The following is a 25,120-nucleotide window of genomic DNA, read 5'->3' on the forward strand; positions in this document are numbered from 1 at the left end:
CTTAGTTACTCACCGGTTAACGGTGTTTTTCGGAGTCCATGACAGCACTACGGAGAGAGGGGATCCGCCCTTCAGGAACAGGAAACCTACAGATACATAAGGGCGGCACCTCTCCCACGCATCAGTTGGTTTACAGAGCACAAGAGGACCACCAAGGTTAATAGCATACATAATAAACAATGATACAATAACTAACTATTCACTACCCGTGAATTATATAAATAAAGGAAGAGGTGTACACCCAGAACTTAAGAAGACGGGAGGGTTTGTACAGGTGCTGTCATGGACTCCGAAAAACACCGTTAACCGGTGAGTAACTAAGACTTTATCGGTCGTCCATGACAGCACTACGGAGAGAATTACAGAGAGTAACTAACTAGGGAGGGACTACAGCTTGCAGCACCCTTACACCAAAAGAGAGGTCAGAAGAGGCACCCAAGTTCAATCTATAGTGGTTATAGAATGTGTTTGGGGAAGACCAAGTAGCAGCCTTACAAATTTGGTCGATCGACACCTCCAATCTTTCCGCCCACGAAGCCGCCATAGCTCTAGTGGAATGTGCTTTCAGACCTTCAGGCACCGGCTTGCCCTTTGAGATGTATGCCAGCGAGATAGCCTCCCTGATCCATCTAGCTAAAGTAGATTTTGATGCTCTATGACCCTTCCTACTACCCTGATAGGACACGAATAGGGCATTATCTATCTTCCAGGGATCAGTTACTGCTAGATACTCCAGGATACATCTTTTTACATCTAAAGAGTGTAGCTTCCTTTCCTTATCGTTAGTAGGATTGGGGAGGAAGGATGGAAGAACTATTTCCTGTGTTCTGTGGAACCTGGACACTACTTTAGGAAGATATGCTAGATCAGGGGATAGTATCACTCTATCATCCCTAAGCTGCATGTAAGGGGGAACCCTGGATAATGCTTGGATGTCACCTATCCTACGCGCCGATGTTAGGGCCACCAGGAAGGCTACTTTAAGGGATACATTTTTAATAGAGGCTGATGCAATTGGCTCAAATGGGGCCTTTGTCATGGCTGAGAGGACTAGGTTCAGGTCCCATGGCATGACCCTATTCTTCACCATTGGCCTAGACCGTTTTGTCGCTCTGATGAATCTGCTGACCCACTGATTCTCAGCAATGTTGCAGCCAAAGAGAGCCCCTAAGGCTGATACCTGCACTTTAAGTGTATTTGGGGATAACCACATATCTAACCCCTTCTGTAAGAATTCTAAAATCTGGTCTATTGGTATTGACTGACCAGCTATTACTCCCGAGTTTTGAAGGAACCTCTTCCAGATCCTGACATAAATCTTTGTGGTGATTATTTTTCTGCTCTTCAGCAGAGTGTTAATGAGGCCTGGAGAGAACCCCCTATCCTTTAACAGCGCCCGCTCAAAATCCACGCTGTCAGATGAAGTCCAACCGCCCGAGAATGGTAGACTGGGCCCTGGGAGAGGAGATCCGGGATGTCTGGCAAGACCCATGGGTCGGATATCGACATAGCCCTCAGGCATGGAAACCACATTCTTCTGGGCCAGAAGGGGGCAATTATTATCACTGTGGCTTTGTCCTTCCTGATTTTCCTCACCACCAGAGGAAGTAGAGACAGCGGGGGAAAGGCGTAGGCTAGCCTGAAGTTCCAGTCTATGAGGAGGGCGTCCACTGACAGAGGATTTTCTCTGGGGTTGAGAGAGCAGAATTGTGCCACTTTCCTGTTTTCTTTTGTGGCAAACAGGTCTACTTCTGGTTGACCCCATCTTTCCACGATGAGGTTGAAGATGGAGCCGTTCAGGGACCACTCTCCCTGCCTCAATGTGTTGCGGCTTAAGAAATCCGCCGTAGTGTTTTCTGCCCCTCTTATGTGAAGAGCCGTCAATGAGAGAAGATGTTGCTCTGCTAGATGGAATAGATGATCTGCTACGCACATTAGGGATATGGAACGAGTCCCACCTTGGTGATTTATGTATGCCACGGCGACCCGATTGTCCGAGAATACCCGCACGTGATGGCCCTGTAGATAGACAAGGAGTGATTTAACTGCCTGTTCCACAGCCGTTAACTCCTTTAGGTTGGAAGACATTTCTATCTGATCCCGATCCCAAAGCCCCTGGACCAATGTATCCCCCATGTGAGCCCCCCACCCAGAAGGGCTAGCATCCGAGGTGACTATACGAGTTACATTATATTCCCAGGGGACCCCTGTGGACAGGTTCTCTTGGTCTAGCCACCATCCGAGGGATACAATAGCGTCTTGGGATAGGGTCAGCCGGCTCTCCAGACACCCCAACCTTTTTTGTTGTAACAGCACCTCGCCCTGAAGTATCCTCGTATGATACTGGGCCCATCAGACCGCTGGAATACAGGACGAGAGAGAGCCTAATAGAGACATGGCTCTTCTAAGGGACATGGTGGGGTTTTTAGAAGCATTCAGCACCTGAAGGTGCAGGCAATCAATTTTCTCTTGAGGCAAACGGCATTCCTGAACCTGGGAATCCAGGGTCAGGCCTAAAAATCGCTGCACCGTCATGGGCTGTAAGCGTGATTTTTTAACATTTAGCAACCACCCCAGACGTTTCAGAGCTGACATCACTTTATGTAACTGTTCCAGACAGTGATCCGCCGTTTTACCTACGATAAGGAGATCGTCCAGGTAGGGGATTATTAGAATGTTGGACTCATGCAGGTGTGCCATAACTTCCGCCATAACTTTGGTAAACACTCGAGGGGCGACCGATATACCAAAGGGGAGGGCCCTGTACTGGAAGTGTCTGACTACCCCATCCAACCTTACCGCCACCCTCAGGTATCGTTGGTGACCTGCATAAATAGGGATATGGTAATAGGCGTCCTTCAAATCCAATACTACCATAAAGCAGTTTTTAAACAGCAGCTTTACTGCGGTGTTAATAGTTTCCATCTTAAATGATTGAACGGTCAGGAAATTATTAAGAGCCCTAAAGTTAATAATTGTTCTGAAGGAGCCGTCAGGTTTACTTATTAGGAATAGAGGAGAGTAGAATCCTCTACCCTGTTCTCCTTCCGGAACCTCTGACAGGACATTCTTATTGAGCAGGTCGTGAACTTCCGTTTCCAGGGCCGCCTGTTCTGCTGGAGAGGACCTGAGTGGGGTAATTCTGAAGAAGTTCTGAGGGATAGAAGAGAACTCTAGCCGCAGACCCGTAGCGATTAACCCCAAAATCCAATCACTACTGGAGATTTTGGACCAGGCCGGGTAGAAGGCAGATAGTCTACCTCCCACCGGGGCGACTAGTCATTGGGGTGGTTTTTTGACCTCAAGGGATGGCTCCTCACGTCCTCCACCTCCAAACATAAATCCAGTACCTTTCTTCTTTTTCTCATCCTATCTGCTCTGGTCTCTGGCTGGTCTCCTCCGAAAGAATCTCTTCCCTGCGAAGGGACGCCTGTAAGAGGTAGTTGGTAGATTGGGAAACTTCTTCTTCTCGTCTCCGGCTTTCTCTAGCAGTTCGTCTAGGACCGGACCAAACAGGTATTCCCCTTCGCATGGGATAGAGCACAGACGGGATCTGGATTGAAGGTCACCCGGCCAACATTTCAGCCATAGGGCCCTGCGTGCTGCGTTTGATAGACCGGCCGCCCTAGCCGCCATTCTTGCCGAATCCGCAGATGCGTCCGCGAGAAAGGCAGCGGCATTCTGAATTGTTGGCAGGAATTTCAACATAGAATCACTGGAAACACCCTGTTCCAATTTAGACCCTAGCTGATCCAGCCAGCCCATCATCGATCTGGCTGCACATGTCGCAGCTACAGCAGGTCTCAGGGCACCTGCCGACATCTCCCATGTCCCTTTAAGGAACGAGTCAGCCTTTTTATCGAGAGGATCCTTTAGGGAAGCCATGTCGTCGAAGGGGATAGATGATTTTTTAGACGCCTTAGATACCGCTGCGTCCAATTTCGGCGCCTTATCCCATGTGTTCACCATGGGGTCCTCAAAGGGATACCTTTGTTTAAAGGCCGGTGGAAAAGAGCCTTTTTTCTCTGGCTTTTTCCATTCCCTTTTGATGAGGTTCTGAACCTTGTCATTGAGCGGAAAAGACCTACGCTTTTTAGGGTCTAGACCGCCAAACATTAGGTCCTGTGCTGAGAGTTCTGGCCTTTCGTCAGCCACCCCCATGGTGGATCTGACTGATTTAATTAGTTTGTCCATTTGGTCCCACGGGAAACAGAACCGGTTAGACTCCTCTTCCGAAGAGGATGCTGAGGAGACAGAGACGTCTGACTCATTCTCCATACTAGGGCCAGCGGACGAATCCGACTCTGAGGCGCTAGGCTCCCTTCTTCTTTTGGAATGCTCCCCCCGGGACAGGGATTTCAGGGAATCTTTCACCTCCTTCCTGATAATCTCCCTAAGGGTTGATGTGAAATCAGGAGACTCTTCCGCCACCGTCTGCCGTACACATGACTGACAAAGTCTCTTAGGGTAGGCGTCTGGCAAAGGGCAAGCGCATAGCGCGCATTCCTTATTTTTTGCTTTACCAGCGCATTTTTTCCCCGGATTACTGGGGGGTCGGTCCAGATCCTTCTGTCTCGATCTGCGACTGGCCTGATTACTGCATCCGTGGGCCTTCAGCTGGGGGTTCACATGGGACTTCTCCGAGGATCTGTCCTGCTCCTGCTCCAGCAGACCGACAGCAGCTTCCGGCTCATCCATAGCTGCAGATGGGCTCACAAGCAGCCCTGCAGAATTCTGTCTGGTTATAAATAGCCCTTCCCCTGGATCCGGAATTAGTGCAGGTGCGTGGCCAAATCCACCCCCCATTTGCAGGTCACTGCTCCACCCCCCCCCGCACCCAAACGCTCCCCCCCCCCCCCCCGCCGCATGCAGGACAGCGGCGTTTTTTGCAAAAAAGCCAGCCGGTGTTTGACTTCCGGTCCTGGCCCCGCCCCCTCGCGCGTCACTTCCGGTATCGGGCAGAGCGCTCAGGAACGCGCCCGGAAGCAGGGGGATGGTGCCGCCGGACCCCCCAGCCTCCCGCTGCTACACCATCGCCGCCTGCGGCCACAGCACAGCGGCGATTGCGGCAGAAGCCGGCGCCCGACCCCCAGCTCCGGTCCCGAACCGAAAGGAGCGCACAGGACACTGCACCGCACCGACGGGGATCAGAGCGGGGAAGACCGAGGCCCAGGGGGTGAGCGGACCTCGGGGGGGACATACTTCCTCGCTGACCACTGGGGATGGACCTCCTCCGGACGTCGCTCCACACTGCACCGCTCACTGTCGTGGAGTCCTACCCGGACCCACCGTGGCGCTTCCAGGGACCCGCGCTGCCCGAGGTAGGAGACCCCCTCGCTACCTGGGTCGGACAGCCGGCCTGGGTATTGATAGGAGAAACAAAGTCGTATCTGAAGGGAATCCTGTCCTCCAGGAACAGGAAACCAACTGATGCGTGGGAGAGGTGCCGCCCTTATGTATCTGTAGGTTTCCTGTTCCTGAAGGGCGGATCCCCTCTCTCCGCAGTGCTGTCATGGACGACCGATAAATATATATATATATATATATATATATATATATACCGTATATATATATATATATATATATATATATATATATATATATATATACCGTATATATATATATATATATATATATATATATATATATATATTATCGAGAGGTCATAGCTAAAATGGATACTATAATGCAGTGATGATAAAATTTGCCAGGTATGTTTGTGTATGTATATTTGGGAGAGTTTGGAGATTTTGGAAATGCTGTATGTTTGCTGATGAGTGCCACTAGAGAACTCCTAAATTGGATCATCTGCGTAGTAACAATAGCTAGAGTATTAGCCAGAATCTATGACTATGGCATGAATTCTGTCATGGATTTCATCTCATTTTAAGCGTCTTTTATATGGAAAATTCCTACAGTCCAATTATGGATGTGGGGCTGTGGGAAATCATTAGTTTAAGGCTGGGTTCAGACCGTATAAAACTTAAACCAGTCACGTCAACAAATTGCAGGCATGAGCGGCTCCGTGTGTCGCTCCGTGTGGTTGTCTGCTATGTGGACATGTGTAGGAGCAGGACATGCACAAGTCTGGTCCTCAGGGCTCACTCACACGAGCGTGTAACATGGCCGTGTGCTATGTGATGTTTTATCGGATAGGACCCGACCCAGTGGTATACTATGGGGCAGAGCCGATCAGTGATTATTTTCTCATGCCGATCCAGCATTAGAGAACAATCACAGCATGCTGCGGGTGCATCAGATATTCGGATAACGGGCACCCATACAAGTCTATAGGTGCGAGTGAAACATCAGACTGCACTCGGTTGTTTTCTGAGTATAGTCCAATGTACGCTCACAGAGACAATGGAGAAGATGGAGAAAATAAATTCTCCATCTTCTCCACACTTGTGCTCCACATACAAGAGAATCGGATCACACTAAGATGAAACTCTGACAAAGTTTAAGCTGAGTTTAATTAGCATAATCGACCCAATTTTTTCGTATGAGAGAATGTACAGCAATGTGAGCGAATCCTAAATCATGGATTTTTTCCTTGCAGACCATTGGATCATATGAAAAACTGGTCATGTGCACTGGCACATTGGCTATAATGGGTGCAGGTACATGGCGCACACGGACAGCACGCGTCTATATAATACACTCATCTGAACAAGCCCTTAGGCCTCATGCAGACATTCATTTCTTTCTCATACATGAAAAGTAACCAGAACATTTTTTTATCAGTGTCCAAATGCCAACCTTGTGCTGTCTGTGATTTTCACTGACCCAGGAGCCTTGTATATACAGACTCACACATTAAGTGTTTCGTGGTATGAGTACAGAATGTGGTGCAGTTTACCTGACTGGAACGTGACAGATTCATGTCTGTCTATGAGGCTGTCAGGTTCGGGTTAAGAGGCCTGCAGAAGGTCCATGCATCCCAAGCTGTACTCTGAAAGCCAAACATGGTGTATGAATTCAGCCAACAGGTGATTTTGATCCGTGACTCGGATATTTCCCTGTGTGTTTTTATGGACACTCAGGCCACAAAAAAACACAGACATGTGAGTAGCACCACAGACTATAATGAGTGCATGTTCTATCCACGAAAAACACGGATAGAACACATACATGAAGCTAATGCCTAAAGGTAGGGTCACATGATTTTCACGCGGTGGTCAAATCTACATGATATCTGCATCCTTTCTGTGAGGGGAAAAAAATCTGTAAGATCAAATACTATGCTATTTGTTCTCAATAATTCTGGAAAATCAGGTTCATTAGGCCAGTGCAAATTATTTCAAGAGATTGTGGATAATCCATGTGGAGATCCACGCCAATGTAAATCTGTGGCAGAAATTTGAAGGCCAGTCACAGATTTCTGCTGTGGAAAAACATATAAAGCCTTCATGTGAGCAAACTCAACTGTATAGATGACATTGCCATGTGTCCTAGCATACTTTACTACTGAGATAATCCATGACTAGATCCTACGAGCTCCTCTGCTACACATCTTCCCTTTCTTCAGGATTATATCTTGTCCAATAGAGGTCACCAGCCTGCACATGGACTGATTTGAGAGATTAGTTGACGTTGTTTTATGGCTTGATAAATATTAGTAGTTGTCTATTGATAAAGTAAAGTAATCGTGTTTCTTTTTTGCTTTTCAGCTGGACCAGTGGATATTCTCAGAGCATTAGATTTTCACAGTACACCAGAAGGTGTGTCAAGAACAGCAGGGTTTTGCGCAAACAGGAAGGCAACCAAAGGAGACACAGCATACAGAGTTCAAAAACATGCCCAGCTTAGTGCCCCGATGACCCAAATATTTAAAGGTAAGGAACAAATATGCTGTACCATGCCATGCTCTTATCTGGTCATTATTTAACACTGAACACATTTTCTTTAAGGTAATCAAAGCCCCTAATCAGCAGATCTATTGCCTATGGGGACTGGCAGACAATTCTCTCTCCAGAGGTGGATGGGAAAGGAGGAAAGTTTTCTTCTGCCTATTATGGACCATTGGTGGTCAGCTTCAGTATTAAGTTAGACCTAGTTAATGCTTATAGAGGTTGTTTCACAAAGATAACCCTTTTTTCATAAGAAGCCATCAATGAATACTGCAGAGAAAGTCAAGCAGCACATGCCTGCTATTAAAAAAAACAATGTCTCTCCTTGTAGCGCAGGGAGGTGCCATGATCACCAAGGACTGATGGCTTTTCATATGAATTTGTGAGAGAGCTGGCCATTAGGCATTAGCGGACCCATGGAAGTTCGGGTTCATCAGCTTTATCCAAAGTTCTAGAACTCTACCCGAATTTGAATTTCTCTCTCTCCCTCTGTCGTTCCTTCCCATAACTCTCGAACTGTATAATGGACTTCCAAGAGAAATCTGTGCTCGGAGTTCAGCACCGGACACTAGCTCGTCTCTACTGTCAATCCCTTTCATGGTTTCTTTATGAGTCCAACGCCAAAAGAACAGAACCACAATACATAAAGTCATCAGACACCAAAAAGATGACAAAAGTCATGATTTTATTTAAAAGGTAACTATAAAGGTAGACACACATATCTAAAAACATACAAGGTCCCCGATTATATGATAACTTAGGGGAGATCCACAGCATTCATCCTATGTAATATTGGGACTCCTCCCTCAGATGCATAATGGTGAAACAACATTAATAATAATAAAAAAGTTCAAAATTAATTGTGACAAACAAATGATTAGCAATAGTGGATATTAAATTATTATTGACAAATAATACTACGCAATGTTTGAAAATGAAAACGATCTAGTAGTTAAATATTGAGAGGAGGACATCGAGGAAGATACCCAACGCACTGCACCTCCACCTAGTGGTCCCCAACAAAGCCTCAGTACCTGGTAGCGCAACGCGGAATCCTTCTCTCATTATTTAAGTATTAGACATTTTTCATTACATACATTGGTGTATTAATTTATCCAAAATTATTTATTCCACAATCTCTAATTATTTACTTGTCACAATTAATCTTAAACGCTGTTTTTTTATTCATTGTGTTTCACTATTTTGTGTTTGAGACATAACATGGATTCTTTGGGTCTCCCCTGAATTGTTAGCTCATGTGGGACTGTTTTTGTGGGCTTTTAATTGTGTCTGATCTAAGGGGTAACGTTTCTCCTTGTGAAGAGTGACAAGCCAGTTCTGGCATGTCAGAGTGAGGAGACTTATAGGCCATACATGCTCCTCTCTGAAATTAAATATGCAAAATGCCTCTTCAGAGAGGAAGAGGACAAGAACTCTAGTGCCACCTGTTGGAAGCAGTGATCCTAAAAGTCAATAGCAACTTATTATAAGTCATGTGACAAGGTTTGTAAATGGGTCGATATTGACTTTTAGGATTGCTACTTCCAATAGGTGGCGCTAGAGTTCAAGTACTCTTTAATTGTGTGTTTACCTTTATATGCTTTGTCTAAATATAATCAGGTATTTTGCAATCTTTAGGGCATGCGCTGGCTATATGTAATGTGGGTCTGTGCTTTTGGAGTAATTTGTGGTTTGTGGTCATCATTATAAATTATTGTGGTACCCATCCTTTTCCATCTTTTTTTATATACTCTCTATGAGTCCTGACTGCATGGTGATGATCTCTTACATCACCATTTTGGAAAAACGCCATTGGACTTTTAAAAAAAAACAAAAAACAAAACTCTTTTTTAACAAAAAGTCAGAACTGGATTAAAAATTGTCAGATATACAAGAAGAACGTAGACCTTTTCTTCACTTTTCTTCTTGATGGATCCACTGTTGGCCTTTTTAAAGGCAATGCTGTGTGTGAAACTGTCCATCAAGCAGGTTTTTTATATAATACATGCTTTTTTTAAACAATATGTGAAAAATATTGAATTAGTGGAGAGAAAGCAATGAAGTTACCACGGTGCCCTTATAGCTTAATCTCGTCTTTTGCTACAATATTAAGAAAATGTTAAAGGTTTCCTGTCTCCGCTGTTTAGATTAACAAAAAACTTGACCTTTAAATATCAGATTTTACAGCTTTCTAGAGAGAAAGAAAGTGCTACATGATTTGTTTAATCGGTGGGGTGTCCCTGTATGTAAACTAATATTTTTTTTCTATTGAGCAGACGACATTTGATTTACCATTCTTATTTTGGCATAAAGTTAACATTTGCTGATATATCTAATTTATAAAGCTGAATGTGTGTATGTGTGAATGTGTGTATGTCCGGGATTGGCATCTGCACCATCGCAGCTACAGCCACAAAATTTTGCACAGCCATACATCTGGACCCCGAGAGCGTCATAGGCTATGTTGTGAGGCGAAATTTTAACCCCGCGCTTTCCAATTCACCAAACAATTTTGCCCCTATCTACATAATGGGGACAAAGTGAAAGGAAAAGTGTTGGAGGCAAATTAACAGCTGCCAGATGTGAACAAGGGGGACTTAAAGAGTGAGAGCGATGGCGCCAAAGAGTATATACTGTACAGTTGCTAAGGTGGGGTCCCGACATGGGATAATCACCACACACGGGGATATAAACACACACAAAATGCGCCACACACTACCACGTGCTTGAACACATATATCACCCTCAGCACACATTTCACCACACATACACCAACCTCGCCACATAAAAGTCGAAACACAAAAGTCACCCCTCAAAACTCGCTACGTGCAAAACTCGCCACATGCAAAACTCGCCACATGCAAAACTAGGCTCACGCAAAACTTGCACACGCGGAAAAATTGCCACATGCACAAAAGTTGCTACACATGGAAAAGTTGCCTCACACAAAACTTGCACATACTCAAAATGCACCACACATAAAACTCGCCACGCGCAAAACTGGCTGCACACAACTTGCTACACTAACCTGTCACATGCAACTCGACACACAAAAAGTTGCTACACGCATGTCGCCACACAAAACTCATCTCACAAAAGTCTCTACATGCTTTTCGCCACACGCAACTCAACACACACAACTTGACACATGAAACTCGCCCTAAAACACACACGTCGTGTATTATCCTTCAAAAATAAAAATCTGATTAATAAGCAGACAAACTACAAGAGCAACAAATGTACCATGTACCAAAAATACAGAGTATCCCCTATCCATTTAATGAGGAAGAACTTGCTGATAGCGGGATCTACCATCTGCTATATTATCAATTAAAAGTGTGTAAAAAAATTCCTGCATATGCATCGCCATGTACATGAACCCTTAGCTTCATTAGGATGCAATCTTCATGTGTTATCCAACGAGAATGCGGATGATCTATCCCTTCACCATGTTTTATACTGCAACCCTAATTTTTAAGGAAGCACTCCCATCAACAGTTTTATCCTCTTAATATATTGTAATCACATTATTATACAGTACTGTGTACTTACAATTGCTCATTTTGTCGTTCTACTCAGTTAATTCTTGTCTTTTCCATTAGGTCTATGACATCACGCGATTAAGAAATGATTAGCTGAATCCTTCTAAGCTCTGTGTGGAAGTTTCTCTTCCCTGCATGAGTCATCATTAGAACTACAATTCTACATCACTACGAGGACTTTGGCTGCCTAGCTCCACCTCCTCTTTCTGACCCAGGTGATCTGCTCCTCCCCACTTTTCAGTGATGTGAATTGTAGTTCTAATGATGTTCTATAGATGGCTCATGCAGGCAAAAGAGATTTCCTGGTTGTAAACAAAGCTTAGAAGTACTCAGCTAGTCAGCTTTCAATCAATTTTTACCATAGACCTAGTGGAAAAGAGAAAAATTAACTGGTTAGAATGGCAAAATGGGCAATTGTAAGTACACCGTGACGTATAATCTGTATCATGTCTGTAATAGATGTAACATCTACACTCACATCGAATCCTGGTGCCATTCCAGCAGTTATGGCACTTGGGTTCCTGGGTCTCATAAACGCCCAATCTGTGTTGGCTTCACCATCCCCACCTTTGGATGCATTGAACATCAACACGAAGTCAGGGCTGTGTTCGCCTACTGTAGGCTCACAATCCCTAAAATGGTGCACGTCAGAGCGTATGTTCACTCTACTGTCAGCATTACAGTCTACGGCCCTGCTGATGCATTTGTCGGAACCCCATATGCCCCGACAGGATCCATGAACACAATGTGAAAGCACCCAAAGATTTTTTGCTTTAGCTGGGTCAAACATGAGGGATGAGAAGAGGTTGTCCTAGTAGTGGACATCCCCTTCAAGAGGATAAAAACTTTGATGGGAGTACTTCTTTGAGGTTAACATTGGGTTAGTGAAACTCTCACCATCAGGCTCACCAGGGGGTTATTTTATAGACAAGTAGATTAGCTCACCCTTGTAAGGAATCCACCATCACATACATTTCGAAGATCCAGAAAGCTCCTCGGCCTGGGCAGGTAAATCCAATATGAAGACAAGAGAATCGATGTCTCCAATAAAATCTTTGCAACTTTATTACACTTCCATTAAAAATAGGTCACAGACAAGACAAGCGTTCTGGTGTCAACGCGTTTCGACTTAATCGTAACATTAATTGTCTTCATATTGTTATTATCCAGACAGTTGGCATTACAATGATTATCCACTGCAAGTGAGAAAAGATTATCAAGTGTCTGTCACACGTACTGTATGCGGGGCCAAGGGAGACGTCTTGAGATCCACTGGAATTGTTCCTCTGTTCTTATCCTTTGTTAAAACAAGCTTTAACGTAGAAGAGATATGTAAATAGTAGTACAAGAGTATGTTTATTAAGAAAATAAGCCGAGGAGCCAAAGAAGCAACATATGGTTTCCCTTGTGGTGTGACGATATATCCAAACAGAAATCCGATTTCTAATTTCCTTCATTATTATTCATTAGGAGGGAAGAAGTCTTTCAGGATCTGCTTTACAAGGCGGTTGGCGCTACATTTACACTCACAATACTCCCTAATGTTAGCAGTCAGTTAGCTAATGGGCTTCTGACCTCTGACTACGATAAAAGCGAGAGGCAAGTGCAGATAGAACGCCAAGCTTTCTGTAAGAGCAGAATGATAATAAATAGATTGTACCCCCAAAGGGAAGGTGCACATAGAGAGTTGAGCAATAATTCACTAATTGTGGAGCTTCCTAACCAGCAATGGTCAGGCTTTCCACAAAAAAGCAGAAAAAGGAAAACTTGTCACTTGGACTAGACTAATCTCCACCTTCTGCAAGACTGCTGGCAAAATGGCCTACCAAGTGTGCAGTAGAAATGATAAAAAAGGGGAATCAAGAGCAACTTTAAAGGGGTATTCCCATCGCCTAGAACCTATCCCAATATGTACTTGGGGCAATAATAATAATATTAGCAAATAGCTCCAATTTCAAATGTAGTATAGTTCTTCTGTTTCACTGTGTTGCTTACCCCATGGGCAGGACATCGCAGTAGCTTTGGTGTCCAAGGCTACGACCACTCATATAGTGACAGTTAGCTGTTAGTGGTCGTAACCATGGCTACCTAAGCTACAACAATGCCCTGCATATGGGTAAGCAACAAAGTGAACCAGAAGGACTATACTACATTTCTAATTGGAGCTATTTGCTAATATTATTATTATTATTATTATTACTACACTTGCTATATATTGGGATAGGATCTTAGAGATGGGAATACCACATTAAAAATGGATAAATCACTGGTCGATTCCTGAGAACCATCTGGGTGAGATGGTCTTTACCCATCCATTAAATCATAGAACAAAGGAACTCGAATATTAGCATATCATTAAACTGTTTATTAGAGTTATCCATATTACTCCAAGTGAGTTTCTGGTTTAGGCCATGTTCACATGTCCAGTATTTGGTCAGTATTTCACATCAGTATTTATAAGCCAAAACCAGGAGTGGGTGATAAATGCAGAAGTGGCGATCTGTTTCTATTATACTTTCCCTCTATTGTTCCACTCCTGGCTTTGGCTTACAAATACTGATGTAAAATACTGACCAAATACTGCTAGTGTGAACGTGGCCTTAATTGAAGACTTTTTTAATCAGTGATCAATAAAACGGTTAGACTTCAGTAACGAGAACCCTAATGGGTGCATCTAATGGCCCATTTACAATGGATGATTTTAGGCTGTCGTGAGTAACGATCAACTGTATTAAAGTCGCTCAGCGCTAATACAATTGTTCCATCTCCATTAACAGTGCATGTTATTGGCAGCACAGAACCTTACGTGGACGATGTGCTGGCCGTAATGATGACTTTTAGGTATGCATAAATAATTAAACCAACAGATGAAAAAAACGTTAAATCAACAGATGAAAAAAAAACTGATTCCCATAAATCAGGAAATGATATGTAATCACTATTCAAAATGGGAAAAAATAAAAAAAGCCTGATTCCATCATAGAACTTTTTAATATATGTACAAAGCAACAGATAACAAATAACATAAGTTTTAATCTGCAAATGTTTTATGCAGATGTGAACAAAATGCTGCAAATTAGGAATAAATAAAATACAAGAGTAAATTGTTTATTTTTAGCAATTAGCCAAAATGCAAAGTGAATAAACAAAATAGAAATGTATCTCATGGCAATATTTATTATTATGACCACCCTATATCTTCATTACAGCATCAATTCTTCTAGGTACACATGCACAAAGTCAGGGATTTGTAAGATTATAGTCAGGTGTGTGAGTAACTAGTTACACCAATCAGGTGGTAATGATCATTATTTATAAATGAAACACAAAGATTGAACACAGTCATCAACTAAAACAGAGACAGCTATATGAGACATAAAATTGGGCGAGGAACAGCCAAACTCTACTACTAAGGTGAAATTGTGTAGAGAATTTCATTCCAAAGGTCATACGCCATGGCAATACTGAGCACAGCAAAAAGGCAAAGGGTAGTTATAGTGCATCAGCAAGGTCCATCCCAGGCAAAGATCTTATAGAGGTTCCAAGTAATGTTTAATCTCTTTTGAAGAGGCACAAAGAAATTGGCAACTTTTAGGACCCTAGTTTCTTTGGTTAGCCAAGGAAAGGTTAGCGCAGTAGATGAAAGACATATGAGGCTTAATCTCTTTCTAAATCAGAAGTTGTTCAGCAGTTCCATCAACTCAGAACTGGCTGCAACCAGTGGATCCCAACTACATCTACTGTTCGAAGAAGTGTGTCCAGAAGTGGTCTTCGTGGAAGAATTGCAGCCCAAAAGACTTACCATTGACATGGTAACAAACCCGTGACTCAACTATGCATGAAAGCATAGGAACTGGAGTACAGAAATAAGTAGAAGGTGCTCTGGACACACGAGTCAAAATTTGAAATATTTGGCTGTAACAGGCAGTTTGCCAGATAGCTGGAGAGTGGTACAATATTGAGCGTCTGCAGGCAACAGTGAAGCATGGTGGAGGTTCGTTGCAAGCTTGGGATGGCATATCAGCTAAAAGAGTTAGGGATTTGATCAGGATTAATGATGTCCTCAATGCTGAGAAAATACAGGTAGATACTTATCTATCATGTAATACCACCAGAGAGGCATCTGATTGGCTCCAAATATATTCTGCAGAATAAATATATATGGAGCGCCCCCACACCGCCGCAGGGCCGAGGGGTACCCGGAGCCGGGCCTCTGGGTCTCAGTCCAGGGGTTGTCACGGTGGCTAGACCCGGTCCGTGGCCCTGTCTGTCAGTGGGGGACGTCCGGTGCAATAAGTGGTGTTGTAACGGTGCAGTTGTGGGGTGCAGGTCGCGGTAAATAACGAGGACACCAGGTTGCAGTCTCTTTACCTCTTTACTGAAGATCTCTGAGTCCTCAGTCCAGAATACGGCTCACCAGGCTGCGCAAGTCCGGCCGGTCCAATGGCACCTCCAGAGTTCTCTTCACAGGAGGAAATCTGTGCCTTCCCCCTAGCGCTATGTGTTGTAGTCCTTACCTGCTGTGCTTACGGAAAGTACCCCACAACTGTTGTGTCTGTTTCTTAAGTTCCCTCACAACTCGACTAGATGATGTTCTGCTAATCCTCCGTCCCTCCCTGAGGTTCGGGTAGGAACGGCACCCGTTTGACGGGTAGGCCTGGAGTTCTTCCGGGACCCTAGAGACGCCCCTCTCCCACAATTGCCTCCCAAGACTTCATAGGTGATTTGAGTTAGACAGCCCGCCTGAGACTGACTGTCCTGCCGCTGTTTAGAGTATTGCTTGAAGCTGAATGTTATTCTACTCCCTCGGCGTTCCGGCCACCGGTAGTGCGCCTCAGTAGGACGTTGCTTCGGTCTTACAGCACGACTCCTACTGGTATTTCTCCTTTGCGTGATCCCGTTTCTCACTCAGCACAATCTATCTCTCTTCTAATCCTTTCTCGGGCACCGCCGCTACCCGGAGCAGGCACGGTCCCGTTACGTTCGTTCTCGTTGCCAAGCCTCTGTCAGGATCCCACCCCTGACAGAGACCCTACTGTATCTTCCCCTACAACACCCTCTGCCACAAGGTGTTGCCTGGTTCCAACCCAGTCAGCTTCTCATCTAACTTCCTGCCTCACCCCCAGTTTACCCACTATGGTGGGGAGTGGCCTAATGAATAGCACCCTTAGCTCCCCCCGGAGGCCCGGCTGTGAAATGTATTGGTGTCTGTGATACCTGATCAGATGAACTCCTTCAGTGCCATCGGACGCACCATAGCTCCCCATAGTGGCGGAGCCACAGTACTGCAACGACCAGGACTCTGGGGCGCTGCACTCCCCCCTGGTTAAACACAGTACTCCGGGACTGGGAAGAAAACAACAATACAAGTTTAGCAAAAAGACATACAATTTTTGTTGAGTGCAAATAACAATACGTATACTTGAACAAGCTTCCCTTTATGGGAGGTGAGGACACTTGAACGTTACAAAACATGGTTAAACATTATAAATTACAGGCTATAAATAACTCCTGTTACCCAACCGGGTATTCTACTAAGTGCAAAAATTGCTGAACAGTACTTTAACATTGCCCTTAAGGACATACACTCTGTATCCACCAAAGACCTTCCTATAATCACATTATAAGGTAAGTTAACTTTTTCATTCTCCTTCTTTAAATCTGCAGGACCTCCTGTCCTATCGGCACCAGACCTACTGCCTCTCCTCTCGGTTACAGGACCGCCCCGTTCAGCCAGGGCCTACTGCCTTTTCAACTTCTATACACAGTACAGATCATAACATTACTTTCAGTTTTAGAAGCACTGAGCCATCTACGTATAGCTCCTAGGAGGACTCACTACCTAACCCCTACGGGTTCACTTTCTGTCCTCTGTAACACATTATTAACTCTTTCTTTACAATAACCAACTTACTATGGAGGACTCAGGGTTTACCTTCTATCCCCAGTTTCTTATCAACATTATCACCTATCCCCTTATAACATCAATCCTCATTACTACTTTCTTTCTGAAAACATCATCTGCATTTCTTTATATTTAACCAATCAAATACATATAACTTTTACATGTAAGAATTATCATCACGTTCGCTCATCAAGACATTATTGCTATCCATCAATCTTAAAGCAATACGGTTCTTCAAATATACACATGGATATCCCCTTTAAGAAGGGACCAAGTCTTTAGGAGGTAGCATTTGTTCTCTAGCTACCAGTCCATACTCAGCAAAGGCTCCAGTGTGGTATCTTCACAAAGAGTCTCTTTCTAAGTAAAGCCAGTAGGAAGCGCCTTTAATAAGGTGCGAACTATTTACAAGGAAAAGTTTGTATCATGCACGGTCCATGATTACTGCAGTTCTTAAGACTTGTGCAAAAACTTAGAAAAAATAAACAAAACAACAAGGATCCCGGGTCAACAAAGGGATCCATAAGGAGTTAACCCTGGATGGGTTTAGCAGCAACAGTAAACAAACAGTTAAACGGAGAACTATTTACATTTTCTTAAAGCATTCATGCTTACTCTTTCTCAGAATCCCCCACGAGGCGCCACCTGGCGGGTGGACCCCTGCAGTTCAGGTTCCAGGTCCACTCCCGCTGCCAGATACACCCCATGGGTTCGGGTCTGTTGCACAACCAGGTCGTGTGCGGTGATAAAGGTCTGTGTTCCCACTTCTCTCTGCGCTGGCACATCAGGAACACCAGTCACTCGAGGAGGCACCTCCTTGGCCACTACAGTGGTGGCGGTGGTCAGACTGCAGGTCATAGGTTCCGTTATCATACAGGTGGGGGTGACCAAGGTGGTCACAGACCGGTCACACGGTGACACTTTGGCCACAGGGGCCGGTTTTTCCGGCACCTTGGGCGGGGGTTCCATTGACCTCTTCTTGCGCACATTCAGGGCGAACCACCCCTTCTCCCCGAAATGTCTGGTGTAGATGACACTGTCTCCCGGGTAGAGGTCTCGATCGGGGTGGCCCTCCCTGAGGTGCGACTCAACGTCCCGGCGGTTAACAAAGACCTCCGCGTATAACCCCGGTTCTTTAATAAAGCCCCAGCCTCCTCGGAGCTTAAAGGTGGTGACACTGCCCTGCCTGCGTGGGGCCTGGTGAGCGGTGGGGTCCTTGCGGGCCCGCTCCTTTACTGCCAGGTCCTTCTGATGGCAAGCCTCCATCCCAGCCCGGTACACCTCGTCCTTTTCCTTCCATTGCTGTTCCAGCCGGGCCTGGTATGTCTCCCAGCTCAGCACCATCTCCCCTTCCCGTGTCTTCACCCCGGGGAATCCCATGAGGTTGGGTCCTGGGTTCACCCAGTGATATACCGTGCGTTCCGCACGGGCCTCGCAGGACAGGGTGATTGGTGTGATCGGGGCCTTCATACGATGTTCCATGCCCGTAGCTTCCTCCCAGGGCAACAGACGTTGGAGCTTATGAGTCCCAGGGGAAGGGGGCGCTGCAACGGGGCCAACTAACACACCCTCTGCTGGCGGGGCAGGATCGGCGGACTGTCATGATCTCTGCAGGCAGAGATCATAGCAAGCCTATAGAGGGACAAGCTCTCGGAAGATGGAACTATACTGACCATGAACTAAGCCTGCCGCGCAACTAGAAATAGCCAGGTAGCATTTCCTATTTAACGCTAGATGCCCAGCTCTGGCCTAAGACCTAAATAGCTAGCAGAGGGAAATATAAGACCTGGCTCACCTCTAGAGAAATATTCCAAAGAAGACAGTAGCCCCCCACATATAATGACGGTGAGTTCAGATGAAACAACAAACGCAGCAGGAAAATAGTCTTAGCAAATTTGAGGTCCGCTTACTAGATAGCAGAAGACAGATAGTATACTTTCATGGTCAGCAGAAAAACACTAACAAAACACCATCCAGAGATTACCTTAAACTCTGGCATTAACTCATAACGCCAGAGTAGCAATCCCTGATCAACGAGAGCTTTCCAGACACAGTAACAAAACTTCAGCTGTGAACTGGAACAAATAGGCAAAACAAAACATGGACAAAAGTCCAACTTATCTAGTAGTAGTCTAGAAGCAGGAACAAGCACTGAGAGGCATCAGATAACATTGTTGACCGGCAAGAAACCACCAGAGAAATGAGCTTAAATAGCGACACCCACTACTGATGGAATCAGGTGAAACAGGAAAGAGGATGACAAGTCCAATTCCACAAGCGGCCACCGGGGGAGCCCAGAATCCAAATTCACAACAGTACCCCCCCCTCAAGGAGGGGGCACCGAACCCTCACCAGATCCACCAGGGCGACCAGGATGAGCCCTATGGAAGGCACGAACAAGATCAGAAGCATGAACATCAGATGCATTGACCCAAGAATTATCCTCCTGGCCGTAACCCTTCCAGTTGACCAGATACTGGAGTTTCCGTCTGGAAACACGAGAGTCCAAAATTTTCTCCACAACGTACTCCAACTCACCCTCAACCAACACCGGAGCAGGAGGCTCAACTGAAGGTACAACAGGTACCTCATACCTGCGCAATAACGACCGATGAAAAACGTTATGAATGGAAAAGGACGCAGGGAGGTCCAAACGGAAAGAAACAGGATTAAGAATCTCCAATATTCTATAAGGGCCGATGAACCGAGGTTTAAACTTAGGAGAAGAGACCCTCATAGGGACAAAACGAGAAGACAACCACACTAAATCTCCAACACAAAGCCGAGAACCAACACGACGATGACGGTTGGCAAAACGCTGAGTCTTCTCCTGGGACAACTTCAAATTGTCCATAACCTGCCCCCAAATGTGATGCAATCTCTCTACCACCGCATCCACTCCAGGACAATCCGAGGATTCCACCTGACCGGAGGAAAATCGAGGGTGAAACCCCGAATTACAGAAAAACGGGGACACCAAGGTGGAAGAACTGGCCCGATTATTGAGGGCGAACTCTGCCAATGGCAAAAAAGCAACCCAATCATCCTGGTCAGCAGAGACAAAACACCTCAGATATGTCTCAAGGGTCTGATTAGTCCGCTCGGTCTGGCCATTAGTCTGAGGGTGAAAAGCAGACGAAAAAGACAAATCTATGCCCATCCTAGCACAGAATGCCCGCCAAAATCTAGACACAAATTGGGTACCTCTGTCAGAAACAATATTCTCAGGAATACCGTGCAATCGGACAACATTCTGAAAAAACAGAGGAACCAACTCAGAAGAAGAAGGCAACTTGGGCAGAGGAACCAAATGGACCATTTTAGAGAAACGGTCACAGACCACCCAGATGACAGACATCTTCTGGGAAACCGGCAGATCTGAAATAAAATCCATCGAGATGTGTGTCCAAGGCCTCTTAGGAATAGGCAAGGGCAACAGCAGTCCGCTAGCCCGAGAACTACAAGACTTGGCCCGAGCACAAACGTCACATGACTGCACAAAGACTCGCACATCTCGTGACAGAGAAGGCCACCAGAAGGATCTTGCCACCAAATCCCTGGTACCAAAAATTCCGGGATGACCTGCCAATGCAGAAGAATGTACCTCAGAGATGACTCTGCTGGTCCAATCATCCGGAACAAACAGTCTATCAGGCGGACAACGATCCGGTCTATCCGCCTGAAACTCTTGCAAGGACCGCCGCAGATCAGGAGAAACGGCCGACAAAATTACTCCCTCCCTAAGGATACCTGTGGGTTCAGAATTACCAGGAGAGTCCGGGTCAAAACTCCTAGAAAGGGCATCTGCCTTAACATTCTTAGAACCCGGTAGGTATGACACCACAAAATTAAAGCGAGAAAAAAATAAAGACCAGCGCGCCTGTCTAGGATTCAGGCGTCTGGCAGTCTCAAGATAAATCAAATTTTTGTGGTCAGTCAATACCACCACCTGATGTCTAGCCCCCTCGAGCCAATGGCGCCACTCCTCAAACGCCCACTTCATGGCCAAAAGCTCCCGATTCCCAACATCATAATTCCGCTCTGCGGGCGAAAATTTGCGAGAAAAGAAGGCACAAGGCCTAATGACGGAGCAGTCGGAACCTTTCTGCGACAACACTGCCCCAGCTCCGATCTCCGAAGCGTCAACCTCAACCTGAAAAGGCAGATTCACATCAGGCTGACGCAACACAGGGGCAGAGGCAAAACGGCGCTTAAGCTCCTGAAAGGCCTCTACAGCATGAGGGGACCAATTAGCAACATCAGCGCCTTGTCTGGTCAAATCAGTCAGTGGTTTAACGACATCCGAAAAACCAGCAATAAATCGGCGGTAAAAGTTGGCAAAGCCCAAAAATCTCTGAAGACCCTTAAGAGAGGAGGGCTGAGTCCAGTCACAAATAGCTTGCACCTTGACGGGATCCATCTCAATGGAAGAGGGAGAAAAAATATACCCCAAAAAGGAAATTTTCTGGACCCCAAAAACGCACTTAGACCCCTTCACACATAAAGAATTAGACCGCAGAACCTGAAAAACTCTCCTGACCTGCTGGACATGAGAGTCCCAGTCATCAGAAAAAATCAGAATATCATCCAGATATATTATCATAAATTTATCCAGAAAATCGCGGAAAATATCATGCATAAAAGACTGGAAAACTGAAGGGGCATTAGAAAGACCAAAAGGCATGACCAAATACTCAAAGTGGCCCTCGGGCGTATTAAATGCGGTCTTCCACTCATCCCCCTGCCTGATCCGCACCAAATTATACGCCCCACGAAGATCAATTTTAGAGAACCACTTAGCACCCTCTATACGAGCAAACAAATCAGTAAGCAATGGCAATGGGTATTGATACTTAACAGTGATCTTATTCAGAAGCCGATAATCAATACATGGTCTCAAAGAGCCGTCTTTTTTTGAGACAAAGAAAAACCCAGCTCCCAAGGGAGAAGAAGATGGACGAATATGTCCCTTTTCCAAAGACTCCTTTATATATTCCCGCATAGCAGCATGTTCCGGCACAGACAAATTAAACAAACGACCCTTTGGATATTTACAACCCGGTATCAAATCTATGGCACAATCGCACTCACGGTGCGGAGGTAACGACCCAAGCTTGGGTTCGTCAAAGACGTCTTGATAATCAGAGAGGAACTCAGGGACTTCAGAGGGAATGGACGACGAAATAGAAACCAAAGGTACGTCCCCATGAATACCCTTACATCCCCAGCTCAACACAGACATTGCTCTCCAGTCCAAGACTGGGTTGTGAGACTGCAACCATGGCAATCCCAGTACCAAATCGTCATGTAAATTATACAGCACCAGGAAACGAATAATCTCCTGGTGATCCGGATTGATACGCATGGTTACTTGTGTCCAGTATTGTGGTTTATTATTAGCCAATGGGGTGGAGTCAATCCCCTTCAGAGGAATAAGAGTCTCCAAAGGCTCTAAATCAAAACCACAACGATTGGCAAAGGACCAATCCATAAGACTCAGAGCGGCGCCAGAGTCAACATAGGCGTCCGTGGCAATGGATGACAAAGAGCAAATCAGGGTTACAGACAAAATAAACTTAGACTGAATGGTGCTAATGGAAACAGACTTATCAAGCTTCTTTGTACGCCTAGAGCATGCTGATATAACATGAGTAGAATCCCCACAATAGAAACACAATCCATTCTTCCGTCTAAAATTCTGTCGCTCGCTCCTGGACAGAATTCTATCACACTGCATACTTTCTGGCGTCTTTTCCATAGACACCGCCAGATGGTGCACCGGTTTGCGCTCCCGCAGACGCCTATCAATCTGAATAGCCATTGTCATGGACTCATTCAGACCTGCAGGCAAAGGGAACCCCACCATAACATCCTTAACGGCATCAGAGAGACCTTCTCTGAAAGTTGCCGCCAAGGCGCACTCATTCCACTGAGTAAGCACAGACCATTTACGGAATTTTTGGCAGAAAACTTCAGCTTCGTCTTGCCCCTGAGATAGTGCCATCAAAGTTTTTTCTGCCTGAAGTTCCAAATGAGGTTCCTCATAAAGCAAGCCCAAGGCCAGAAAAAACGCATCCACATCGCGTAACGCAGGATCCCCTGCTGGCAATGAGAAGGCCCAATCTTGAGGGTCACCCCTGAGCAAGGAAATCACAATCCTAACCTGCTGAGCAGGGTCTCCAGCTGAACGAGACTTCAGGGACAAATAAAGCTTACAATTATTTCGGAAATTCTGGAAGCTAGCTCTATTCCCTGTGAAGAACTCCGGCAAAGGAATTCTCGGCTCAGATACCGGAGCATGTACCACAAAATCTTGTAAATTTTGTACTTTCGTGATGAGATTATTCAAACCCGCAGTTACACTCTGGAGATCCATTATTGTCAGGTGCACACAGAGCATACAGAGATTAGGAGGAGAGAGAGAGAAAAGACTGCAGCAAGGCAGACTGGAGGAAAAAAAAAAAAAAAAAAATTTCAGCAGACTTCTTATAACTCTCCTTTCTCAACCTGGGTCTTTAACACTTTATGGGCCGGTCAAACTGTCATGATCTCTGCAGGCAGAGATCATAGCAAGCCTATAGAGGGACAAGCTCTCGGAAGATGGAACTATACTGACCATGAACTAAGCCTGCCGCGCAACTAGAAATAGCCAGGTAGCATTTCCTATTTAACGCTAGATGCCCAGCTCTGGCCTAAGACCTAAATAGCTAGCAGAGGGAAATATAAGACCTGGCTCACCTCTAGAGAAATATTCCAAAGAAGACAGTAGCCCCCCACATATAATGACGGTGAGTTCAGATGAAACAACAAACGCAGCAGGAAAATAGTCTTAGCAAATTTGAGGTCCGCTTACTAGATAGCAGAAGACAGATAGTATACTTTCATGGTCAGCAGAAAAACACTAACAAAACACCATCCAGAGATTACCTTAAACTCTGGCATTAACTCATAACGCCAGAGTAGCAATCCCTGATCAACGAGAGCTTTCCAGACACAGTAACAAAACTTCAGCTGTGAACTGGAACAAATAGGCAAAACAAAACATGGACAAAAGTCCAACTTATCTAGTAGTAGTCTAGAAGCAGGAACAAGCACTGAGAGGCATCAGATAACATTGTTGACCGGCAAGAAACCACCAGAGAAATGAGCTTAAATAGCGACACCCACTACTGATGGAATCAGGTGAAACAGGAAAGAGGATGACAAGTCCAATTCCACAAGCGGCCACCGGGGGAGCCCAGAATCCAAATTCACAACAGCGGACTCACCAACCGGTGCGAGTTCACTTTCCGCGACAGGTCCCGCTGGTTCCTCCGGTGAGGTCTCCGCCGTCCGGGAACTCTCTGCCGGCACCACTGAGCGCGGAGCCTGGACCCTCACATTCAATTGGAGAAGTTGGTTGAATAAGTCCTCCATCTCGGCTCTCAGGAATCTGGTGTTGTCCACGGAGGACGGGCTGCTGTGCTCATCCGGGAAGTCGGGGGAGATTTCCACTTCAACCCCGCTATCGGGTTCAGAGCTGCTGGCCATGGCGTCCTCCACGTGGGTCACTTCCTGGTCTCTTTCCCGCTCTCTCCTCCGTGGGCGGTTTCGTTTTCTCTGCCTCCGCCCTCCATTGAGGATAAGGAGGCGGATCTCTGCTGCTGATGGACACGTCCTCAATGCACAGAAATACTTAGACTGGGCGGCCATTGTCTTTCGCGCTCTCCAGCTTGTCTACGCCCACTCCACGCCCCTCTTCTCTTCCGGCGCTCTCCTCAGCGCTGCAATGGCGGCGAATTTTGGCGGCAAGTGGCGCAGCACACAGTCTTTGCAATAAAGTA

The 25,120-nt window shown here is 45.6% G+C and overlaps 1 protein-coding gene across 1 annotated transcript in view; it reads left to right on the forward strand.

The window, feature by feature from the left end:
- COL11A1 (collagen type XI alpha 1 chain) overlaps nt 1–25,120 on the forward strand; it is a 278,226-nt gene that overhangs the window by 31,374 nt on the left and 221,732 nt on the right. The window contains exon 2 of the mRNA XM_077277390.1: nt 7,671–7,835. Coding sequence (XP_077133505.1) covers nt 7,671–7,835 — 165 coding nt within the window. The remainder of the gene's footprint in view (nt 1–7,670; nt 7,836–25,120) is intronic.

This window comes from Ranitomeya variabilis, chromosome 8 (genome assembly GCF_051348905.1).
Source record: "Ranitomeya variabilis isolate aRanVar5 chromosome 8, aRanVar5.hap1, whole genome shotgun sequence".
Taxonomy (NCBI): domain Eukaryota; kingdom Metazoa; phylum Chordata; class Amphibia; order Anura; family Dendrobatidae; genus Ranitomeya; species Ranitomeya variabilis.